The sequence below is a fragment of the Zootoca vivipara genome, chromosome 4 (genome assembly GCF_965207765.1).
Source record: "Zootoca vivipara chromosome 4, rZooViv2.hap1.1, whole genome shotgun sequence".
In the NCBI taxonomy this organism is placed as follows: Eukaryota; Metazoa; Chordata; class Lepidosauria; order Squamata; family Lacertidae; genus Zootoca; species Zootoca vivipara.
This window is the reverse complement of record NC_142587.1, coordinates 98,245,924-98,269,539: the sequence shown is the minus strand read 5'-3', so window position 1 is coordinate 98,269,539 and position 23,616 is coordinate 98,245,924. Positions and strand designations below refer to the sequence as shown.

Below are 23,616 nucleotides of genomic sequence, written 5' to 3'. Positions count from 1 at the left end.
CCACTGCACCACACTACCACTGCACTCAGGGAACGAGTTTGCTGTGGGAAGGTGCATGCATTCAGCAGCAATTTGGTCCGCCTGTGGTCACAGGTGTTGGAGAGGAAAGGTCCAAAGGACTAATTCCCTGAGAAAGCATTAACGCTGTTATCAATGAAAGTTTTGCAGAGCTGCTTTCTGGCTTGTTTTGCCTCCTTGTGGCGAATTGTCGGTAATGATGATGGAAGGGAGGCTTCTCCCTGGAAAGACTTTGGTTCAAGTGAATTTCACACCAGATGGGATGGGATTGAGCTCACCTCCAGAGCCTGTCAGGATCAGTGCCAGCTTTACGTATAAGCTAAAGAAGCTATAACTTAGGGCCCCACTCTCTTGCCCCCCCCAAATGTCCAGCTGTCCTTTGTCAACAACAAATTGTCGCTGTTTTTTGTGTGTTGAATATATGATATGGTAGGGATGTGGGTGGCGCTGTGGGTTAAACCACTGAGCCTAGGGCTTGCCGATCAGAAGGTCGGCGGTTCGAATCCCAGCTCCTGCCAACCTAGCAGTTCAAAAGGACGTCAAAGTGCAAGTAGATAAATAGGGAGCGCTCTGGCGGGAAGGTAAACCCGTGTGCTGCTCTGGTTCGCCAGAAGTGGCTTTGTCATGCTGGCCACATGACCCAGAAGCTGTACGCCAGCTCCCTCGGCCAATAAAGTGAGATGAGCGCCGCAACCCCAAAGTCAGTCACGACTGGACCTAATGATAAGGGGTCCCTTTACCTTTATATGATATGGTAATTTATGGACCTAATAGGTATCTATTGGACACGATAGTCCGACAGTTGGACAGTGTTCTCGAAGCTACGAACATGAGTTTGACCAAACTGCGGGAGGCAGTGGGAGACAGGAGTGCCTGGCGTGCTCTGGTCCATGGGGTCACGAAGAGTCGGACAGAACTAAATGACTAAACAACAACAACAACAACAACAACAGGTATCTAATTCCATTTGCACATAATAAATAAGGAGCCTACACACCACAAAACACGGTTGCTGTATGTAGGATTTATTTTATTTGCTTTTTATCTCATACTTTGGAAATGTATAAGATATTAAAAAATCCAGTTGTTTTGGTTTTTTTCCCCTTTAATTTTTTGGGGGCACTCAAGAGAGTGGGGGCCTAAGCTATAGCTTGTTTAGCTTTATGCGTAAATCATGTGCGCGCCCTGGGGCTTTTCCTCCACTTGCCCCACTCCGGGGCCAAACCGGTTCCTCCTCTGCTCCCGGCGGGCTGGATCCTGCGGGCGCTTGGTGCGCGGATCGGCAAGCGGGCGGGTTGTGGGCGCGGCCAGCGGGTAGGAAGCGGAGGAGGCGGCGCCGGAGGCGGTATAAAGAGGCGGCCGGTCCTGCCTGCTCTCTGCCTTCGCTCGTCCGGCTTCTCCATCGCCCTTCCGTGCGCCTCCATCACCGCCGCGTCTGGGCGCTCGCTTCCAACCGCCGCCTCTGCTTCCCTCGCGGGTGTTTTGTTCTCCCCCTCGGTATAAGGTGAGCGAGTGGGTGGGTGGGGGTTATTTGGGTGGGGGTGGTCCCTCTATCCACTCCCATGGGTGGGGTCTCCTCTCCGGTGTCCTTTGATACCTAGGGGTGTGTTTTTCGCTCATTCATTCATTTATCTTCCTATGCGCGCACCCCAAAGCCCTTTTCTGTCACCCCACTCCTACCGCCGCCTTTATTAATTTCTGCCTGCCTCCCAGCAAGCATCTCTGTGCGCCTTTGTTAGGGGGCTGGCCTGGCCTGGCCTTCCCAAAAAGCTTTACGCATTTATCTTTATAATTATTTGTGTGTTTGCTGTAAATTGCTTTGACATTATCTGTGCAATGGAGATGCCCAAGTATTTTATATGTATACTTGTGCATCTCCATTGCACAGAAAATATCAAAGCAATTTACAGTGTGCACACAAACAATAATCACACACATAATAATGATAATGATAATTAATATTGGGTATTTATGCCACCCATCTGACGGGTTGCCCCAGCCTCTCTGGGCTGCTCTCCACAAAGTATTAAAAACACAGTGAAACATTAGCCATTAGAGATTTCCTTGAGCAGAGCTGCTTACATAAAAAACCACATAGAACTGTAAAGTTATTTGTCTATACAGTATGCACCACGGAGCTCGAGGCGGTGTACTTGGACCTCCCCTCCCTCATTTAATCCTCACAACAACCCTGTGAGGGAGAAGAAAAGGGCTGGCCCAAAGTCACCCTTCATGGCCAAAGTGGGGGATTCGAACCTGGGTCTCCCAGGTCCTAGTCTGATACTCTAACCCAGAGGTTTTCAACCATTTTGAGTCCGCGGCTCCGTTGACCAACTGTGTCCTTTCTCCGGCACCCCCGTGGGGCTCAGGAGCCCAGTTATGCCACCCCTTGCCTGCAGAGCACCCCTTTTCAAACACCCACCCTTGGAGAGGGTTCCCTCAGCCTCTTCTCCTCTCCCCTCTCCTTGGGAGTCCTCTGGGCAGCCGCAGTTGCTGCCCCTGGTCTCTGAGCTGCCCCCTCCCTGCCCCAAAGAGAGGTGCCCCCTCACTCTGCCCCATAGGGCACTGGGACTCGTCCGTTCATTCCCAAAAGCAGGGGCTGGTAGACTGGCTGGCTGGGCTTCCTTTCCCCGCTTGCTTGCTGATTCCAAGGCCCCCTCGGCTCCTGGCAACCAGCACCCCCTAGCCAGCCCCAGAGGCACCATTCAGCTGCTGAGCTTGTAGCCAGGGCTGCTGCAACAAACAGCTGTGCAAGCCTTTGGGAGGCAGAGATGCGAGAGGGCATCAGAGGAGGGAGAGAAGGAAAGAGGGATGGAGACCAGTGTTGCCCGTGGCACCCCGACCAGTTGAAAACCACTGCTCTAACCACTACACTGCACTGCTTATAGCTATCACCAAACTCCCCCCCCCCCCCCGCATATAAGGCTGCTGGGGGCAGGGCAGACTTCGGTAATGTGGCACCCTGAGCAAGGAGAAAATTTGGTGTTCCAAACTTTTGGTAGGCACCCTTATAAATATAGGTGGTGGTATTACAGACCTACCTCGGGTTACAGGCACTTCAGGTTGTGTCCTTTCGGGTTGCGCACCCGGAAGTACCCAAATGGGTGCCGGGGCTCGCACATGCGCAGAAACACTAAATCATGCGTTGTGCATGCACAGACGTGGCGCTGCGGGTTGCGAACGCGCCTCCCGCACGGATCACGTTCGGAACCCGAATGTCCACTGTATTATTATTATTATTATTATTAGTCCCCTCTGCTTGGCGCCCGGTGTGGCCAGCATTGCTGGGGCTCGAGCTCAGTTCTCCAGAACAGGGATGGCAAACCAGGGGTTCTTCAGATGTTGTGAGACCCCTGCCCCCCCCGTCCACTCTGGCCCTCCTCTCTGGTTGGGGGTCAACAGAGCTGCAATCCAAAACGTTTGGCATCTACCAGATTGTGCCAGGATGCTGTAGATTCTCCTCTAGACAGGGCTATTGTTTTTGCGAGATGGGTGTGTGTGTGTGTTATTCAATTCCCATTTAAAGGCAACTCTACCTAATTGTCATTTTCCGAAACGATCCCTGAACCAAATCGCACTCATCCTTTGGCACTTGCATCTCTCCAAAATAATTTTGGCACTCGCCCCCCTCGCCTTTCCAAATCTGTTGCTTTTTTTTTTTTTTAAAAAGCAATTGATTCTAACTTTTGTTCCTTGCAAATTACCAGATCCACCTGCAACCCTAGGGGGGAGAGAAGGGTGACCCAAAAGTTCTCTCCTTGGCTAAAAAAAAGCTACAGTTCTACCTAACTCGGAAAGCTCGCCGATTAATTTTATTTTCCGTGTTGCCCAATGGAAAGAGGCTTAGCAAAGCTTGCCGGGGCCTGTTTTGCGCCTCTTTTCATTGGGACTCATTGCAGAATATGGTCTTGTTTGGTGGAGATCTGTAAGATCTTGTTGCCTTCCTCCCTGGCGTCTTAAAGCGTGGCTAGCACAGGTGTGTGCAGGTCTTGCAAAAAGAGGATTCCCTTCCGCAAGGGCAATTACGGCGCTTCTTGCTGTTACATGTCCTCTCATTGCAAAGTTCACCTAAATGGTTTTTGATCTGGGTGCTGCCTTGCATCAGTGGACTTGAAGATGGCTCTGTTTCCCTCCCCCCCCCCCGGTGCTTCTGCAATTATTGGGTGCCAGTCTAAACTGGTTCTGCCTTTGAGGATTGCTGGACTCCAGTGAGCTGTGAATTAGAAGCTGTTGGCTTCTAATGCAAATCTGAGGTGTGGCAGGACCAGATTATAAGGGTTTAGCGTTGGCAGGCTGGCATCATTCTTATAATCCTGACAACCTCAACTTGAGCTCTTGCCCCAGTTTCTCAGACAGTTTTTCTTCTCTTCTTTTTTTGCAGGATAAATAGTATGATTATTAGGTGTCGTCTTTCAGACCGTCCTTCTATGGAAAGTAAAGGGACTCAGACTGTGGTGGTCCTGAGCAATTTCGACGAACGGGACACCTTTAGAGAATCCTGATTGACCTGCCAGCATCCTGAAATACTTGAATAAGGTAAGGATGGCTTCTTGCGAAGCTCAGGCTCAAGCTGCAGCTTTGAGAACCACTGTGGCGTAAATGTGTTGCAACAGTACACAAGTGTGGGAATATATTGCTGGGTGCAATAGTGCTCTTTTGAAACATTAGAGTTTTTGAATAAGCTTGTAAGTTTCTAGTCCTATTTGGTTGTAAAGATACAAGATGAATTTTAACAAGGAGAAATGTAAGGTACTACACTTGGGCAAAAAAATTGAAAGGCACAAATACAGGATGGGTGACACCTGGCTTGAGAGCAGTACATGTGAAAAGGATCTAGGAGTCTTGGTAGACCACAAACTTGACATGAGTCAACAGTGTGATGCAGCAGCTAAAAAAGCCAATGCAATTCTGGGCTGCATCAATAGGAGTATAGCATCTAGATCAAGGGAAGTCATAGTACCACTGTATTCTGCTCTGGTCAGACCTCACCTGGAGTACTGTGTCCAGTTCTGGGCACCACAGTTCAAGAAGGATACTGACAAACTGGAACGTGTCCAGAAGAGGGCAACCAAAATGGTCAAAGGCCTGGAAACGATGCCTTATGAGGAACGGCTTAGGGAGCTGGGTATGTTTAGCCTGGAGAAGAGAAGGTTAAGGGGTGATATGATAGCCATGTTCAAATATATAAAAGGATGTCATATAGAGGAGGGAGAAAGGTTGTTTTCTGCTGCTCCAGAGAAGTGGACACGGAGCAATGGATTCAAACTTCAAGAAAGAAGATTCCACCTAAACATTAGGAAGAACTTCCTGACAGTAAGAGCTGTTCAACAGTGGAATTTGCTACCAAGGAGTGTGGTGGAGTCTCCTTCTTTGGAGGTCTTTAAGCAGAGGCTTGACAGGCATATGTCAAGAATGCTTTGATGGTGTTTCCTGCTTGGCAGGGGGTTGGACTGGATGGCCCTTGTGGTCTCTTCCAACTCTATGATTCTATTCTATGATTATATACGCTTGAAAATACATGGAAGAAATCTCAAAAACGATAGAGGGCTTGTTTTAATGAGACGTCTTGGGGATACTTGGTATATCTTGTTGCTCACTCTGAATACCAGAAGAAAAATGATGCAGAGAGAAAAAACTTAGAATCCTCTCTCTCTGGGACTTGCCCAACTGACAATTCAGAAGTGTATGTATTATTCTGCAGTTCTATGTAGATTATTATTAATTGTATTTATACCTGACCACGCTGGTTCTCAATATATTGCACAAGTTGCAGAAATTGGTTTTGGTTCCTGAGATTTCTGAAAACAGCGTTCCTGTTTTGATTTTTAACAACAGAGTAGGCATTGAGACCCCCCGGAAGCAAATGTAGGTCTGAAAATGTACAGACAGCACCTGTTTTAATCTAGTTGGCTTCTAGCCCAGCTTCTGGAGACTTTCAGGTGGTGTGGGATGGGATTTAATTGTCCCAAAAGGACTCTCATTGCCCTGGATAACCCCTAACCTCTATTTGAAGAAGTGTGCATGCACACGAAAGCTCATACCAATGACAAACTTAGTTGGTCTCTAAGATGCTACTGGAAGGAATTTTTTTATTTTGTTTTGACTACGGCAGACCAACACAGGTAACCTACCTGTAAGGAAACATTTGCTTGCTCTTTCCATAATGTGTACAGGATGAAAGGAAAATCCGTTCAGTTTTTCCTTGGCGTCTGATCATAGAATCATAGAGTTGGAAGAGACCACAAGGGCCATCCAGTCCAACCCCCTGCCAAGCAGGAAACACCCATCAAAGCATTCTTGACATATGGCTGTCAAGCCTCTGCTTAAAGACCTCCAAAGAAGGAGACTCCACCACACTCCTTGGTAGCAAATTCCACTGCCAAACAGCTCTTACTGTCAGGAAGTTCCTCCTAATGTTTAGGTGGAATCTTCTTTCTTGTAGTTTGAATCCATTGCTCCGTGTCCGCTTCTCTGGAGCAGCAGAAAACAACCTTTCACCCTCCTCTATATGATTAGCTTGGTGTAGCTGATCTTTTTACACCTTGCTTGCAAACCATGGGGTTTTTTTTTTGTTTGCCCTCCAAAATGGTATTTCACCATAATGATACAATCTCTGCCTCTGATCGTTAAGCCCGTTTTCTTCCACCCAATTCTGCCAGGCCAAGTTCTCTTGGTCTCCCAGCAAAACACCGGCAAAACTCCCAGCAAAACACTTTTGCAAATTGACAAAGCCTCGTCAAATACTTAACAAGCAATAATTCCCCAAAACCCTCTTTGCAGTCGCTGATGGGTTTGACCATCCCTGCAAGAATATGTGCTGGAGAGGCAGTTGTAAGAAAATAAATATTTGGAGAGCCATCAGAGTACCCGTTGCAGAAGTTGTGTTTTCCCCCTAAACTTGGGCTTGCTGTCCCTCTCAGAATGTATTGATTTGCTTCCACCAAGCATACTTTTTTTTTAATCCATGGTGTTGGTATACCTCGCCGCAGAGCAGCCTTTGCCACCTGTGTGTTTGGGACTACAGCTCCCATCAGCCATAGCAAGTACGATGCATGGAGATGGAGCTGTCTGGGCTGATGGGAGTGATAATCCAAAACATCAGGATGGCACCCAAGTGCTTTCAGAGAGTTTATTTCAAGATAGCCACAACAGTGGGCTTTTATTTAAAAATCACGCACTTGCGCTGCATCATGGGATAGGGAGAACACTGGAGCCTAAGGCACCATTGTTGTACCATAAAGGTAAAGGGACCCCTGACCATTAGGTCCAGTCGTGACCGACTCTGGGGTTGCGGCGCTCATCTCACGTTATTGGCTGAGGGAGCCGGCGTAGAGCTTCCAGGTCATGTGGCCAGCATGACTAAGCCGCTTCTGGCAAACCAGAGCAGCACACTGAACTGCCGTTTACCTTCCCACCAGAGCGGTACCTATTTATCTACTTGCACTTTGACGTGCTTTCAAACTGCTAGGTTGGCAGGAGCAGGGACTGAGCAACCCTGTCGCGGGGATTTGAACCGCCGACCTTCTGATCGGCAAGCCCAAGAGGCTCAGTGGTTTAACCCACAAATCTCCATGTTCTAATTCACCTGCCTCTGTCTGTGATAGGTGCACTTTTGAGCTCAGTTCTAACTTTCTGGGGGGTTCCTGGGTGCCCCACCTATGCAATGCTGCTTGACGAGAGTGAGAGCAGTTTTGTAAAGCTATATATTCCGTTCTGTATTGCACCAGTCGGGCGATATAGAAAAACAGACAGGGAAGACAGTGGAGTGGGTGAACTGACTCCGGTTTGCCGTGGGGGAAGGCCGCTCTGTGATTTGCTTAATGGCCAAAATCTGGGGAGGGTATCCTTGTGGAGGCCGAGGGCCTCGTAACTTCCTGGGAGCCGCATGACAGCGGCAGAGGGGGAAAGCAGAAGTTGCAAGGCTGCATTTCAGTCAAGCGAAGGCTGTGGCAGAGGGAGGGTTGATGAGGGTTGAATCATAGAATCATAGAATCGGAAGAGACCACAAGGGCCATCCAGTCCAACCCCCCTGCCAAGCAGGAAACACCATCAAAGCATTCTCAGGTTGCACCCTGAGCTTCCTAGATAAAGGATAATAAAGGATAAATTGCATCCACTCCCCGGCTCTCCAATTAGTCTGCTCGGCGAGAAAGCTGTAAAATGGCATGGCTGGGCTGCCCCTGCTTCCCACGCGAAATGGGTGATTCAGCCGGGTTCCGGTTATTGCTGACTCAGTTCAGGCAGTAAATAGAAACGGGAACTTCCGTAAAGGTCACTGCAGCAGAGTCTTGTCTCCTTGCTAGCAAGCAGGCTGCTGTTGCAGCATTTTGAGGCAGCATTCAGATGCGGCTGCATTGACCCGGGTGGACTTGAGTCTTATCTGGAGATGGCTTCTTGTTATCAGATTTTCAGACCTGCGCATCAAAGGTCAGCAGGCCAAAGTTCCTTGCTTGACATGCATTTTCTTATTATTTTTTGCATATATCTCAGACGCATCTTCTTCACTCTTCACAATTAGGACGGCAGTATTTGTGTCCTGGCTGTCCGCAGAGGTGTTGGTTTGGATGCAAACCATAGTTTAGCTTTGCGGGAATGAACCCTGCCTCTCTCCCCACTCTCACTGCTGCCCCGCGGGATTGCAAGGATAGAGAGAATATATTTTTTTCCCTTCTCTCATATTAACTTGAGCTCTGTGTTTTCCAGTTAAGTGGTCAGAGGCTCGGAGAATCGCCTCGGGAGGTGCAACACATTCTGGTGGTCTTTTCCATTTTTATTTCTGAATTTTAAAAGTTAACAAATGAATACATATTTTCCAAATACACATCACATTTGACTTCCTCGCCACCCCTTCCATGGTTTCCCTTGTAATTTCTAATTTTGCTGCGTGTTATAAAAACTCTAGACCTTATATTTTCCACACTGCACTCCAACATTCCAATCCTACCTATGTTCATTCAAATCCTACCTATGTTTGAACATGTTTACAATAGTTCTTTAAACATTCAACAAAAGGTTTCCACTCCTCCTCAAAGTCGGCTGCTTCTTAATCTCTGATTTTCATAGTTAGGTTTGCCAATTTGGCACATTCTGTCAGTTTTAATTCCATTCTTTCTTCAGTGGGTATCTCCTGGTTTTTTCCCCATTTTTGCGTGTGAAGTAATCTTGCCGCTGCGGTAGCCTCCAAAAACAGTCCGGCATTCTCTGTCGCAAGATGCAGGGTTGATCACTGTCTCGTTGCCTTGGAAAGAGGATCGTGTAAATTTATGGACGGTAGGGTTATCAATGACTCCTAGACATGATGACTATGTACTGACTCAGGGCTGGGTTCAAGTTTGATGAGGCCCTAAGCTACTGTAGGTAGCGATTCCAGCTCTCCTTTGTTAACAACAAATGGTCGCTGTTGGTGCTGACCTTGAAAGCCCTAAATCAGGCATCCCCAAACTGGCCCTCCAGATGTTTTGGCCTACAACTCCCATGATCCCTCGCTAACAGGACCAGTGGTCAGGGATGATGGGAATTGTAGTCCAAAACATCTGGAGGACTGAAATTTGGGGGTGCCTGCCCTAAACGGCCTCAGCCCAGTAGACCTGAAGGAGCATTTCCACCCCCATCGTTCTGCCCGGACACTGAGGTCCAGCTCTGAGGGCCTCCTGGCGGTTCCCTCACTGAGAGAAGTGAGGTTGTAGGGAACCAGCCAGAGGGCCTTCTCGGTGGTGGCGCCCGACCTGTGGAACGCCCTCCCACCAGATGTCAAGGAAATAAACAACCACCTGACTTTTAGAAGACATCTGAAGGCAGCCCTGTTTAGGGAAGTTTTTAATGTTTGATGTTTTATTGCTTTATTATTATTTATCTACAGTATTTATCTATCTGTTGGGAGCCGCCCAGAGTGAATGGGGAAACCTAGCCAGATGGTTGGGGTATAAATAATAATTATATAATATATAATATGATATATTATTTTGGCACGCGGGTGGCTCTGTGGTCTAAACCACTGAGCCTAGGGCTTGCCGATCAGAAGGTCAGTGATTCGAAACCCCGCGACGGGGTGAGCTCCAGTTGTTCGGTGCCAGCTTCTGCCCACCTAGCAGTTCGAAAGCACGTCAAAGTGCAAGTAGATAAATGGGTACCGCTCTGGCGGGAAGGTAAACAGAGTTTCCATGCGCTGCTCTCGTTTTGCCAGAAGCTGCTTATTCATGCTGGCCACATGACCCAGAAAAACTGCAGACAAACGCCAGCTCCCTCGGCCTATAGAGCGAGATGAGCACCACAACCCCAGAGTCGTCTGCGACTGGACCTAACGGTCAGGGGTACCTTTACCTTTATATTAATATTATAATAAAATAGTATATTATATAAAAAAAATGTTGTTGTTTAGTCGTTTAGTCGTGTCTGACTCTTCGTGACCCCATGGACCATAGCACGCCAGGCACTCCTGTCTTCCACTGCCTCCCGCAGTTTGGTCAAACTCATGTTCGTAGCTTCGAGAACACTGTCCAACCATCTTGTCCTCTGTCGTCCCCTTCTCCTTGTGCCCTCCATCTTTCCCAACATCAGGGTCTTTTCCAGGGAGTCTTCTCTTCTCATGAGGTGGCCAAAGTATTGGAGCCTCAGCTTCACGATCTGTCCTTCCAGTGAGCACTCAGGGCACAAACATTAAAATACATCAAATATCACAGATTAAAAACTTCCCTAAACAGGGCTGCCTTTAGGTATTTTCTAAATGTCAGATAGTTGTTTATCTCTCTGACCTCTGATGGGAGGGTGATCCACAGGGCGAGTTTGATTATAATAATATAGTATACTATATTATTTATTCATGTTTTGCACCTGGATTTTAAGGGTGTCTTCTCTTCTCCCCAGACAGGGGCAGAGTTCATTGGTCTTGTCCACTTCCTACATCTGCACCCAGCAGCGACCCTCGCTGCTTCCTTCATCTCCTCCGAGAAAAACAGGCGTGAGGCTGGTTTAAGATGGTTGGATTCAAGCCCACCGACGTCCCTCCGACGGCTGCTGTGAAGTTCGTTGGAGCCGGGACGGCTGCCTGCATTGCAGACCTGATCACCTTTCCCCTGGACACGGCTAAAGTCAGGCTGCAGGTAAACCCCAGCAGATGCCACACACAGAGGTCGCCGTTCAGTGTCTTTCCCTACTATGCCTTTGTGGGCGGGGGGCAGCTCCCAAGTTAGGTTCAGGCACCCTGAATTAACGGTGCCCACTGTCCGCCTGCGTACAGCTGATGTTGGATTTCTGCAAAACCCATTATCGGCATAGCTGCCAAGTACCCCGTTTTCCCCGGGAAACCCCCGTTTTTACTTACCTTTTCCCGGTTGTCCCTCATATCACTTCGTCTCCCGTTTTTCCCTGTTATTTTCTCCTGCCTGTGGCCATTTTTTTTCTTTCTGATTTGCCCTTCTATGGGCACCAAAAATGGCCACCGGCAGCTTCGAAAGTCGCTTCTACGCATGTCAGGAAGTGCGTTGACGCAACTTCCGGTGTCATACGGCTGCCAGTCCCGGATTCTGCAGTCCGGGACTTGGAAGGTAAGCATTATCTGTGAGATCAGTGTCACGTACTGTACAGGTGAAATTAGAATACCGTCGAAAAGTGCATTTATTTCAGTAACACAACAGGTGAAACCAATATATGAGATAGAAGCAAGATATGTCAAGCCTTTATTTGTTGCGATTATAATTATTTGTCATTAGGCGGATCAATTATAAATGGAATGTAATTAATGAAATGTAATAGCGATGTTTATTTTTGTATTATTGTAACTATTTGTTTTATTACTGTGGAATTTCCAAAAGAAAGCATTTGTAAAAATTAAAATAAAAATAAAAAATAAAAAGTTGCATTACTGAGATAAATGCACTTTTCGACCATATTCTAATTTTCCAAGTTTCACCTGTATGTAAAACTGGTGGGAAACCAGCATAGGAGGAACTTAACACTGTCTGTGAAAAACAGATCCAGATAAGGTACAAGGAGGGCTCTGCATGTATAGTAAAAAAATAAAATAAAAATGGGTTGAGGAAGTGTTTTCAAGGACCGCAGTTGGATGGAGAGATGGGGCAATAGGGTGGCAGAAGGACATATTGGCCAGAGGATGAATAGCTAAGATGGCATATATATTATTCCAATATGTGGGATGGAACACTGAGGCAGACAAGTCACAACAGTTCCTAGAGTGTCCACTAAGAGGAACTCACTCACCTGGAGGGACACCTGACTAAGTTCAGTTCCTGTTCCTCCAGATATGCAGATGAGATGGATTAGCTGGCAGACAAAAGCCCCTAGCCCAGCAGCCATTCTCTCTCTTAGCCTTTTCTCCTTCAACGGGAACACATCTCCAGAGAATCTCCAGTTAGGATGGTTCTCCCTCTTGGCCTGCTGCCAAGAGAGAGACCAGATGGAGCCTCACTTTACTAAGTAGTCTCCAGATGTGTATATATTTGTAACTTTTCTACGTAAGCCTGCCTTTCTGAGATTATGCTGTTAACTCAGGATGTCATGTGAGTAAACTCTATCTTATTTTAATACTATTGTGTCGTGTATTTCTTTTAAGAGGGACAAGGGGGATTTGCCAGGAAGTATAATATTGAAGTCTAATATTGTTGCAGAGGTTCTAGCAAACCTAACGCTCACGCTTTGCTGCGCACAAAAGGGGAATGTCACTCTGCTGATATTGGAAGCTTGCTAGCACAAGCTTGGATAGGATCTATCTAATAATATATCCTAATCCACATCCCTAACATTCCCACACAATATAGAGTGTGTCTCAGTGGAAAGCTGTTGCAGGCTGTCTAGACTCTGCCCTGCAATGCTGAACAGAGCCTGACCAATTGGGAATTTAGCGTGCGCCTCCGTACTTGAGCCCCCAAGAGATGTTTCTCCTGCACAGCCCAGAACTGCCCTTTCCTTTGCGAAGGAGAAGCCCTGTGGCAGGCTTGTGCTAGGAAGCCCCCTCCAGGGAGTTGTATAAAACCCTGCAGGGAAATGGGTTAAGTCAGCCGGCACCCGTCATCCAGAAGTCAAGGTCAGGCAGCAACTTTGGTGTCAGAAGTTGGACGCTCGCCGCTGCACACCTACTGAAACAAGCGGCGTGTGTGAAGTTTGCTGGACTTATGTGCAGGGGATCTTCCTAGCTGGCAAAGCTCCCTTGAAGGGAAAAGCGAGTGTTTGAAGAAGGCCCCTGTGTTCCTTGTTGAACCTGGGATAAAGTAGCAGTGGACAGCCCCGGAATGTTGCTTCTGAGCTCAGGCAGGCAGGCTCCAGTTCACTCTAAGTTTCTTCATCCTGTTTCTCTCTCTCTCTCTTCTCCTGAGCAGATCCAAGGGGAGAAGAAGGTGGCTGTGGAAGCCAGGGCGGCCCAGTACAGAGGGGTCTTTGGCACCATGGCGACGATGGTGAAGAACGAGGGGCCCAGGAGCCTCTACAACGGGCTGGTGGCCGGCCTGCAGCGCCAAATGAGCTTCGCCTCTGTCCGCATCGGGCTGTACGATTCGGTGAAGCATTTCTACACCAAGGGCTCTGAGCGTAAGTGGACTTGGGCCTGTGGGGCCAAGTATCGTGGAATCGTGCAACTGTGGAGTTGGGGAGGGGGACCTCCAAGGGCCATCTAGTCCAACCCCCTGCAGTGCAGGAACCGCAGCTACGAAAATCCCTGACGGCCAGCATGGGGGCCTTCCTTTCTAACCCCAGAGACAGTGGTTCTCAAAGGGTCTGGCGGGAAGATTCAAGGACAATCAAAGAAACATTTAACCATTTCAGTGTGGTATAGTATACCCTCAGAATGTCTAAATTTCTTGCTAAGCCTCTACAAATCTGTACTATAAAACTTAAAGGGGGTATGGGGAGTAATTTATCCTTTAAAGGTCGAGAGGAAATGTAAATCATTGTTATTTTTATTGTTATTGCTATCATTTTCATGAGTATAATTATTGTTTGCTAAAACACAATAAACTGACTTAGTTATAGTATAGTGGTCCCTTGGTTCTCAAACTTAATCCGTTCCGGAAGTCCGTTCCAAAACCAAAGCGTTCCAAAACCAAGGCGCGCTTTCCCATAGAAAGTAATGCAAAATGGATTAATCTGGTCCAGACTTTTAAAAACTACCCCTAAAATAGCAACTTAACATGGATTTTACTATCTAACGAGACCACTGATCCATAAAATGAAAGCAATAAACAATGTACTGCAGTCACACAATCAATCCATCAGTAGCTGAACTGGGTTCCACAAAGTCACAAAACTAGAGCCACAAAAACGCAAAATAAATAGCAAAAACAGGCAGAGCTCAGCGTAACACTCAAAACGGAAGTGTGGCACTCAAAACGGAGCACGTTCAGCTTCCGGAAAAAGTTTGCAAACCGGAACACTTCCTTCCGGGTTTGCATTGTTTGGGTTCCAAGGCGTTTGAGAACCAAGGTACCACTGTAGTATTGTAAAAAAAAAAAAAGGATATACAACCAGAAACAGTACAGTCATACCTCGACATCCGAACGACTCGACTTCCGAAGGTTTCAACTTCCAAAGTCGACAACCCTGGAAGTCTTTTCACCGCACGTGCCCTGCGTGCGCGTTCTGCGCCTGCGCAGAAGCGGCACGCGCAGTCGACGCATGCACAGAAGTGCGAAATTGCGCTTCGTGCATGCGCAGAACAGGCACTTCGACAACCGAAGACTTCGACTTACGAAGATGGCCGCGGAATGGATCGTCTTCGTAAGTATATCCAAGCCTCTCTTCCAGAGCGTTGGCTATTCCTCTACAGTTCTCCACGGCTTTTTGCTGCAAACAGGGATTTTCAACTCTGACAAATAGGAAAGATCAGGAAACTAAGCAAGGCTTCTTTGGGCCAATAAGGAGAGGAGTTTGTTTGCCTCCAATTGGACCTAATATAAATAAGATTACCCGGCCAAAGCAAGTTCGCACCTCTCAGTGACTTTGTATACTTACGGTACACATGATAGAGGCTTGTTTATCATTCTACTGTGGGAATGAATCCTGTTCTTATGTGGTGTGTTCTCTGATTTTGGCAGATGCTGGTATTGGCAGCCGACTTCTCGCTGGCTGTACCACCGGAGCGATGGCTGTTGCCGTGGCCCAGCCCACCGATGTGGTCAAAGTGAGATTCCAAGCCCAAGCCCGGACGGAGGGCGGCCGGCGGTACCAAGGGACCCTCGATGCCTACAAGACCATCGCGAGAGAGGAAGGGTTTCGAGGCCTCTGGAAAGGTCAGTAAATTTGGGATTTGGCGAGGGGGAATATCGACGCTTCCAAAGTCCTCCAAGCCATTATTATTTGGCTTATTGCATTTATATCCCATCTTGTCCTCTGAGCAGCTCAAGGGGGTGTAACAGTTTGCCTCCTCCCCATTTCATCCGCACAACGACCCTGTGAGGTAGGCTAAGGCTACTCAGTGAGCTTTGTGGCCGAGTGGGGATTTGAACCCTGATGTCTCCCAGGTCCAAGTGCAGCACTCTGAGCCCTATATCACAGTGGCTCAATTCAGAGTTGCTAACTCATGCCTTGTTACAAAGAGAATCATAGAATCATAGAGTTGGAAGAGACCACAAGGGCCATCCAGTCCAACCCCTTGCCAAGCAGGAAACACCATCAAAGCATTCTTGACATATGCCTGTCAAGCCTCTGCTTAAAGACCTTCATTTAAAGGTAAAGGGACCCTTGACTGTTAAGTCCAGCTGCGAAAGACTCGGGGGTTGCGGCGCTCATCTCGCTTTATTGGCCGAGGGAGCCGGCGTTTGTCCACAGTCAGTTTTTCCGGGTCATGTGGCTAGCATGACTAAGCCGCTTCTGGCAAACCAGGGCAACGCACGGAAATGCCGTTTACCTTCCCGCTGGAGTGGTACCTATTTATCTACTTGCACTTTGATTATTAACTCGGCATTCCAAAAATTTTGAAATTCCAATCACGCGCCAGTCAGAATAGCAAACCCCAGCCGCAATTTTGACGACCTCCATTCGCATTAACACATCAAATATTTTTTGCTTCCGCTTTGTCTAGGTACCTCCCCTAATATAACCCGGAATGCGCTTGTGAATTGTGCTGAGCTGGTGACCTACGACCTGATCAAGGATGCTCTGCTCAAGTACAACCTCATGACAGGTGGGGACCGATGGACTCTGTTGCTTGGAGGAGCTCCTGACTTTTGAGCTGCCTGGAGTGTCCACCTCCCGGTGTCGCGCAGCCCTCTTGCGAGGTTCCTGCAAAAATCGCCCACACCTTGGTGGATCCTTGCCGCAGATCACCAAAGGGTTCTGTCCATTGAATACCCGCACGTAAAATTGCATATTGTTGCTTATCCGTTTGACATCTTCCGGGAGGGCGTTCCACAGGGTGGGCGCCACCACCGAGAAGGCCCTCCTGCCTGGTTCCCTGTAACTTCGTTTCTCGCAGTGAGGGAACCAGCAGAAGACCCTCGGAGGAGGACCTCGGTGTCCGGGCTGAGCGACAAGGGTGGAGATGCTCCTTCAGGTATACAAGGCTGAGGCCGTTTAAGGCTTTCAAGGTCAGCACCTTTAAAGCCCTAAACATGGACTGGAGGCAGGTGCATTATTTTCTGCAATAGTCAAACTCTGTAGGTTCTTACAGACAAGTGTAGATTTTTAAAGGTTTTCCATGCTGGGTTTTTTCTTCTTCTTGGCAATCACTTGTTGCCATGTCTTCCATGAACACTGTTTTAACAGTGAGTCCGTAAGTGACTGTGGAGGCCAATTCTGGATCCATATGTCCTTCCACAGTGGGGACATTGGTTTCTGGGCGGGTGTTGGTCACGGTGAGGGTTGGCCAAGCGTGCCTTCCTCTTAGCACGTTTCTCCCTTGCGTCCTGAGTTCGAGCGTCTTCAAAGTCGACACCTTTGGTAAAGGCTGTTCTCCAACTGGAGCGCTCGCAGGCCAGTCTTTCCCAGTTGTTGGTGGTTATACTACATTTTTAAAGGTTTGCCTTGAGAGAGTCTTTAAACCACCAGCATCACACTTTCCATTTTTAAGTTCAGAATAGAGTAGTTGCTTTGGAAGACGATCATCAGGCATCCGCACAACATGACCAGTCCAACGAAGTTGATGTTGAAGAATCATTGCTTCTGCACTGGTGATCTTTGCTTTTTCCAGTATTAGGCAACCTGCTCCATCAGCTTCCTTTGTTACTCTGAAGGTGGACTTGCTAAGGACTCCCAGAAGGGGGGAAGGTTGCATAACCCTCTGTATAATTATTTTTATTTTAAGCTGGCAAGTGCTTTAGGAGGCAGCCCTGCACCCTGTAGCATTTATCACAAAAGCTATGCTGAAATAATTTTTGTGCTGGCTGCGAAAGGATTCTTAGTTTTTATGTTAGGGATTCAAGACAGGACTTGCATTATTAAGCCGGTGTTGTCCATTTGCAAGCAAGTTTTGTTTTTTTATATACAGTGGAACCTTGGTTTATGAACACCTCGGTTTACAAATTTTCGGTTTACAAACGCCGTGGACCCATCTGGAACGGATTAATCCACTTTCCATTGCTTTCAATGGGAAAGTTTGCTTCAGTTTATGAACGCTTCAGTTTATGAACAGACATCCGGAACCAATTACACCCATGCTTTGGGTTAAGTACGCTTCAGGTTCAGTACTCTGCGGACCGTCTGGAACAGATTAATCCACTTTCCATTACTTTCAATGGGAAAGTTCGCTTCAGTTTATGAACGCTTTAGTTTATGAACAGACTTCCGGAACCAATTGTGTTCATAAACCGAGGTACCACTGTACATTTATCAATCAGGCGGAAGGAAAATTATTTTTTTAAAGAAGCCTTTTATTGGATGGGGGAGAGACCTAGGAAGGAAGCTGAATAAATCTGCCAGGGTGTATTTCAGGACAAAGGCCAACTTCCATGTCACGAGCTTTTGGTTACAGGTAGGTAGGTAGGTAGCCGTGTTGGTCTGGGTCGAAGTAAAATAAAAAAATTCCTTCAGTAGCACCTTAAAGACCAACTAAGTTTTTATTTTGGTATGAGCTTTCGTGTGCATGCACACGAAAGCTCATACCAAAATAAAAACTTAGTTGGTCTTTAAGGTGCTACTGAAGGAATTTTTTTATTTTACGAGCTTTTGGCTTTAGCTTTTTCGTGTTGTCCAGCCACATACTCCGCAATGGCAGTTTTGGGGGGAAGCGATTTGGTTTTCTGCCCGGCTCACGATGCCTCCCTCCTGCTTGTCCTTGCAGACAACCTCCCCTGCCACTTCACCTCTGCGTTTGGAGCCGGATTCTGCACGACTGTCATCGCCTCCCCTGTCGACGTAGTGAAGACCAGATACATGAACTCTGCCCCCGGCCAATACGGAAGTGCCGTGAAGTGTGCCCTCGCCATGCTGCGGAAGGAGGGGCCCCTCGCCTTCTACAAAGGGTGAGTCCCCATCTCCCTTGAAGGTCCCCCCCCCACGGGGCAGGAAGTTGGCAGGAGCTGGGAATTAGGGCCAGGCGACTGGGCTGTTCTCAACCATTTGGGGATGGAGACCATACCTGCCAAGTTGCTGTCAGAGAAATAAGGGACCGGGCCAGAAATAGCAGACCAGAAGTAGCGCTGCTGCCATTTTGGAACTGGGCGGAGCATGCTCAGAAGCGACTTTTGATGCTGCTCTGCCCAGTTCCAAAATGGCCGTCACACCAGAAGTCGCACTGCAGCCATTTTGGAACTGGGCAGAGCAGCATCAAAAGTCGCTTCTGAGCATGCTCCGCCCAGTTCCAAAATGGCCGCCGCGCCAGAATAAACCGGGGGAAAACAAAAAAATCAATTTTTTCAGCTAGGAACAGCTGGAGAAACTGGGATTTCCCGCGGAAAACAGGAGACTTGGCAGCCATGATGGAGACCCCCCCAACCCCACCCTGCCTTCATCCAGCCCCTGCCTGTGTGTCTTCTTCCTTGCAACCAGCCCAGGGAGTGATTCCGCCTGCAGTTTCCTCCTCCTCCTCCTCAGTCTCCATGTTTCCCTTTGTAGAATGTGGGAAACAGGAGGAGGAAGATGGGGGCAAGACAAGAATTGCCGTATTTTTCTGTGCAAAAGGTGTATTTTTGCTATTTAAAAAATAGGCAAAAATTGGGGGTTGTCTTATATTGGGGGCTGAGTGGGTGATTGGTGGCGGCGAGTGATTGACAGCAACTGAAGGGCAATTTCCTCCCCATAAGAGCTCAACAGCTCAAGCAATATTGATGTTTTAATTTTGGCTTCAAAAAATAGGGGTCATGTTATATGTGGAAAAATACGGTACAGTGGAACCTCAGAAGCCAAGATAGGACTGTAGTTGGCTCTGCCAATCATGGGCTCTAGTGCCACCTAGTGGTAGGGTACTTGCCTTCTGCCCTACCAGTGTCAATGGGCACTAGCCCATGGCTACCTGTTCCTTGGGATCCATGCTCTGTGTTTTTTCTGTTGCCTCCCAAAGATGTAGATTTCTAGGCTGCCAAAGGATGGTCGCCCTTTGAATTGGGGAGAAAGATGCTCAGTTGAGCAACTTGCCACTTTTGAGATTTGTCCCTTGGTCAAATCTTTTGTTCCAAAAGGCCTTTGGGAACTGGCCTCCTCCTCCTCCTCCTCCTATTTTAAAGGGCTTTTTATAATGCTATACTTTTTATCATCATCATCATCAGTATTCTAGTAGATTTGGGTTTTTCGTATTGTTTTAATTCTGTTAAATTGCTTTTTGGCCGTTATCTTTTATATGGTTCTTAGCTTTTTGTGTTTTATCTGCGGCATTTTAATTTGTGCAAAAGCCGCCTTGAGTCCTGGCCTGCGAAAAAGGCGGGGGTATGAATAAATATAATAATAATACGTCCATCCAGCGTTAAAGGCCAGGGTTTTAAGGCAAGGTGGAATCTGATGGCCACTGCTTGGGTTTTCAGGTGCCCCCCCCAAAAAAACCCTTGCCCTCCTCATTCACCCATTCATGTTGCTTGTGCATTTAGGCTGTCCTTTCTGGTTTGCTAAATTCCATTGTCAGCCTTCATCCGAGGCTCACAAAGCAGTTTGCAACGTAAAGGTAAAGGGACCCCTGACCATTTGGTCCAGTCGTGACCGACTCTGGGGTTGCGCGCTCATCTCGCATTATTGGCCGAGGGAGCCGGCGTACAGCTTCCAGGTCATGTAGCCAGCATGACAAAGCCACTTCTGGCGAACCAGAGCAGCACACGGAAACGCCGTTTGCCTTCCCCGCTGTAGCGGCCCCTATCTATCTACTTGCACTTTGACGTGCTTTCGAACTGATAGGTGGGCAGGAGCTGGGACCGAGCAACGGGAGCTCACCCCGTCGCAGGGATTCGAACCGTCGACCTTCTGATCAGCAAGCCCTAGGCTCTGCGGTTTAACCCACAGCGCCACCTGCGTCCCAGTTTGCAACATAAAAAACCCAAAAAATACATACCATAGTAACAAAAGCAATAACGCCCCTTGCCATCCATCAACAGGATTATCCTCTCGTTTTCCATTTGTTCTAACGCCAGCTCTGTTTTTCTCCTTTGCCTGGTCTCTCTCTCTCTCCATCTCTCAGCTTCACTCCCTCGTTTTTGCGGCTGGGATCCTGGAACGTGGTGATGTTCGTGACCTACGAGCAGCTGAAGCGAGCCATGATGGCAGCCCGCGGATCCCGGGAGGCCCCCTTCTGAGCTAGCGGGTGGGCGCATTTCACAGATCCCGCACATAAGCGCGCACAACGGATCCTCAATCTGGATCTCTCCCTCGGCAGAACCTTCTCCCTAGTCTTTTCTCCCTTATCGTTTTTTTAAAAAACTACTCCCGTCTTAGCATTTATGTGGCTTCCGTTTCATTAACAAACAGAAAGCTCCTGGCTGCTTTTAAAAAGTGATTTGTTCTTAACGTGTTATGGTCCGGTCTACCTTTCTCCTTTCAACTGCGGGACACGAGTGCTTTATTAAGCTCTGAGGAATTTAGACCACAGGGGCCCAACTTGCAAGAGGGCTCCCGTTCCCCTTTTCTATCTCTAACATCGGCACACAGGTATAAATTTGTGCTTTAGATATACCAGGCATCCCCAAACTGCGGCCCTCCATATGTTTTGGCCTACAACTCCCATGATCCCTAGCTAACAGGACCCAGTGGTCAGGGATGATTGGAATTGTAGTCCAAAACATCTGGAGGGCCGAAGTTTGGGGGTGCGTGAGATATACGATACTAGATAACGTCAGTTACCCCCATTACCTTTTTCCACAAGCAGAGGTGCTTGGAATGATTCACAAGTGACTAGTCCAGCCTTGACCCAGCCTGGCTTGGGTCCTGATGGGAGTTGTAGTCCAAAACAAATGGAGTGCACCAGGTTGGGGCAAGGCTGTGCTTGCTGCTTGTGAGTTGCTCTGACCAAGCAAGGCGAGATTCGGGCCAGATTCCTGCCTATTAATTTATAAAGTGCTGGCGATTCGCAAGCAGAGTTTGGGCTGCCTAGCAGTAGCAATCCTCCCGTGCTTTTGCATTTTAATAACTTTTTTTTCTTTAAAAAAGTGGCTTATTCCGTGCAAGGATTGCTTCGTCTTTGAGCCCCACAAGGGGAGGAAGAAACCCTCCCTGCTGTACAGTGTCTCCCCACTTTATAGGGAGTCGGCAAGGGACGTTAACTTGCATGCACACAAACAACTGCAACTGCTTTGTCCCTCTTGAGTCTAGGTCAGTTTCGGGCAAACTGGGTTTTGTTTGGAAACTGCTACGCATCTTGCAAGGCCGTCGGCATAAGCCTATAGCTCCAGTTAATTGTGCTGCTGTCCCATTGGGCAGCTTAAAGAGAGAGAAAAATAGCACACCTTTCCTAGGCTCCCCCCAAAAGTCTGGGTTTTTAAAAAAATAATTTTTAGGCTTGCCTGTTTGCGACTTGGAGAAGCCTCCTGGCCAGCGGTTCTGGAGACACAAAGGAGGCTGAGGACGCCATGCCCTTTCCCTCTCATGCTCTTTCTTGGTAGGGCGAAAGGAATGTCTCCTTGGCATCAAGCTTGGTGGCAGGAGATGCCGGCTGGTGGAGAGGGAATCTGGGGTCCTCACCCTCCGGGAAACAGGAAACCTTTTCTGGTCCCTGTCCACCACTCCAGGTGGTCCTTGCAGTCTGCATTCTGTTCCGGGAAGCGACTCTCTCCTTTAGGATTTTCTGCAGAGCTTAATAAAAGACTTTGTGTCTCGGTTAATGGTGCACAACTTTAAAAACTTTCCAAGTAGAGAAAAAAATGCATGGTGAGACTTCTCTTCTTGTGTGTTTTAACATTTCGGTGGGGCTGTTTGTGACGGTGGAAAGTGGCGGTGGATTTTATTCTCCTTTAAAAGCACATTTTGTGTTGTGCATGTCTCGTTTTTTAAAAATAAAGCTAAAGTACAAAGCTGCCCTGTGCTCGTTCCTGCAGCGTCTTTGGTTCTCCAACCCCCATCGTGGGTGCATATTGCATGATTCCACAAGGCGGCTCTAATCGACCAAGCAAATGTAGAATACCTCCACCTGGCCCCTGGACCAGGTCCTGATCTGGGAAGAAGAAGGAGTTTGGATTTGATATCCCGCTTTATCACTACCCGAAGGAGTCTCAAAGCGGCTAACAATCTCCTTTCCCTTCCTCCCCCACAACAAACACTCTGTGAGGTGAGTGGGGCTGAGAGACTTCAGAGAAGTGTGACTAGCCCAAGGTCACCCAGCAGCTGCATGTGGAGGAGCGGAGACTCGAACCCGGTTCCCCAGATTACGAGGCCACCGCTCTTAACCACTACACCACCCTGGGAAGAGATCTGCAGGTGGAAGCAACCTTCAAGTGGCGTACAGTGGTGCCTTGGTTCTCAAACTTAATCCATTCCGGAAGTCCGTTCCAAAACCAAAGCGTTCCAAAACCAAGGCGAGCTTTCCCATAGAAAGTAATGCAAAATGAATTAATACGTTCCAGACTTCTAAAACAGAAATTTAACATGCACTTTACTATCTAGCGAGACCACTGATCCATAAAATGAAAGCAATAAACAATGTACTGCAGTCGCACAAAAAGAGCTGCAAAGACAAAAACACAAAATAGCAAAAACAGACAGACCTCAGTGTAAACACTCAAAACAGAGCACATTCAACTTCTGAAAAAAGTTCGCAAACCTGAACACTTGCTTCCGGGTTTGCAGGGTTTGAGTTCCAAGTTGTTTGAGTACCAAGGCGTTTGAGAACAAAGGTACAACTGTACTGCAGATCTGTAAATACGCCTCTGCATTGTTGGCCTCAACTTGTTTAGTTGTTTAGTCGTGTCTGACTCTTCGTGACCCCATGGACCATAGCACGCCAGGCACTCCTGTCTTCCACTGCCTCCTGCAGTTTGGTCAAACTCATGTTGGTAGCTTCAAGAACACTGTTCAACCATCTCGTCCTCTGTCGTCCCCTTCTCCTTGCGCCCTCCATCTTTCCCAACATCAGGGTCTTTTCCAGGGAGTCTTCTCTTCTCATGAGGTGGCCAAAGTACTGGAGCCTCAGCTTCAGGATCTGTCCTTCCAGTGAGCACTCAGGGCTGATTTCCTTCAGAATGGATAGGTTTGATCTTCTTGCAGTCCATGGGACTCTCAAGAGTCTCCTCCAGCACCATAATTCAA

General features: G+C 47.9%; 1 protein-coding gene across 2 annotated transcripts; it reads left to right on the top strand.

Moving 5' to 3' along the window:
• Window positions 1-1,396: 1,396 nt before the first annotated feature.
• LOC118085311 (dicarboxylate carrier UCP2) lies at window positions 1,397-22,389 on the top strand. 2 transcript variants are annotated; one of them, XM_035115843.3, is made up of 8 exons: window positions 1,397-1,522; window positions 4,400-4,554; window positions 10,886-11,117; window positions 13,350-13,557; window positions 15,060-15,254; window positions 16,046-16,147; window positions 18,242-18,422; window positions 20,561-22,389. In XM_035115843.3, the coding sequence occupies exons 3-8, from the start codon at window positions 10,992-10,994 to the stop codon at window positions 20,673-20,675; spliced, it is 927 nt and encodes a 308-aa protein (XP_034971734.1). In that variant the 5' UTR covers window positions 1,397-1,522; window positions 4,400-4,554; window positions 10,886-10,991; the 3' UTR covers window positions 20,676-22,389. The 2 variants fall into 2 exon arrangements, with proteins under 2 accessions (XP_034971734.1, XP_034971733.1); XM_035115842.3 differs by having other exon boundaries at window positions 10,882-11,117.
• Window positions 22,390-23,616: the final 1,227 nt, after the last annotated feature.

What these genes read in the sequence shown, in the direction of transcription:
- LOC118085311 (XM_035115843.3), top strand. Translation starts at nt 10,992, where the DNA reads ATGGTTGGATTCAAGCCCACCGACGTCCCTCCGACGGCTGCTGTGAAG. An exon ending in CGGCTAAAGTCAGGCTGCAG is followed by an intron (nt 11,118 to 13,349) that starts GTAAACCCCAGC and finishes TCTCCTGAGCAG; the next exon opens with ATCCAAGGGGAGAAGAAGGT. An exon ending in CCCCTCGCCTTCTACAAAGG is followed by an intron (nt 18,423 to 20,560) that starts GTGAGTCCCCAT and finishes TCCATCTCTCAG; the next exon opens with CTTCACTCCCTCGTTTTTGC.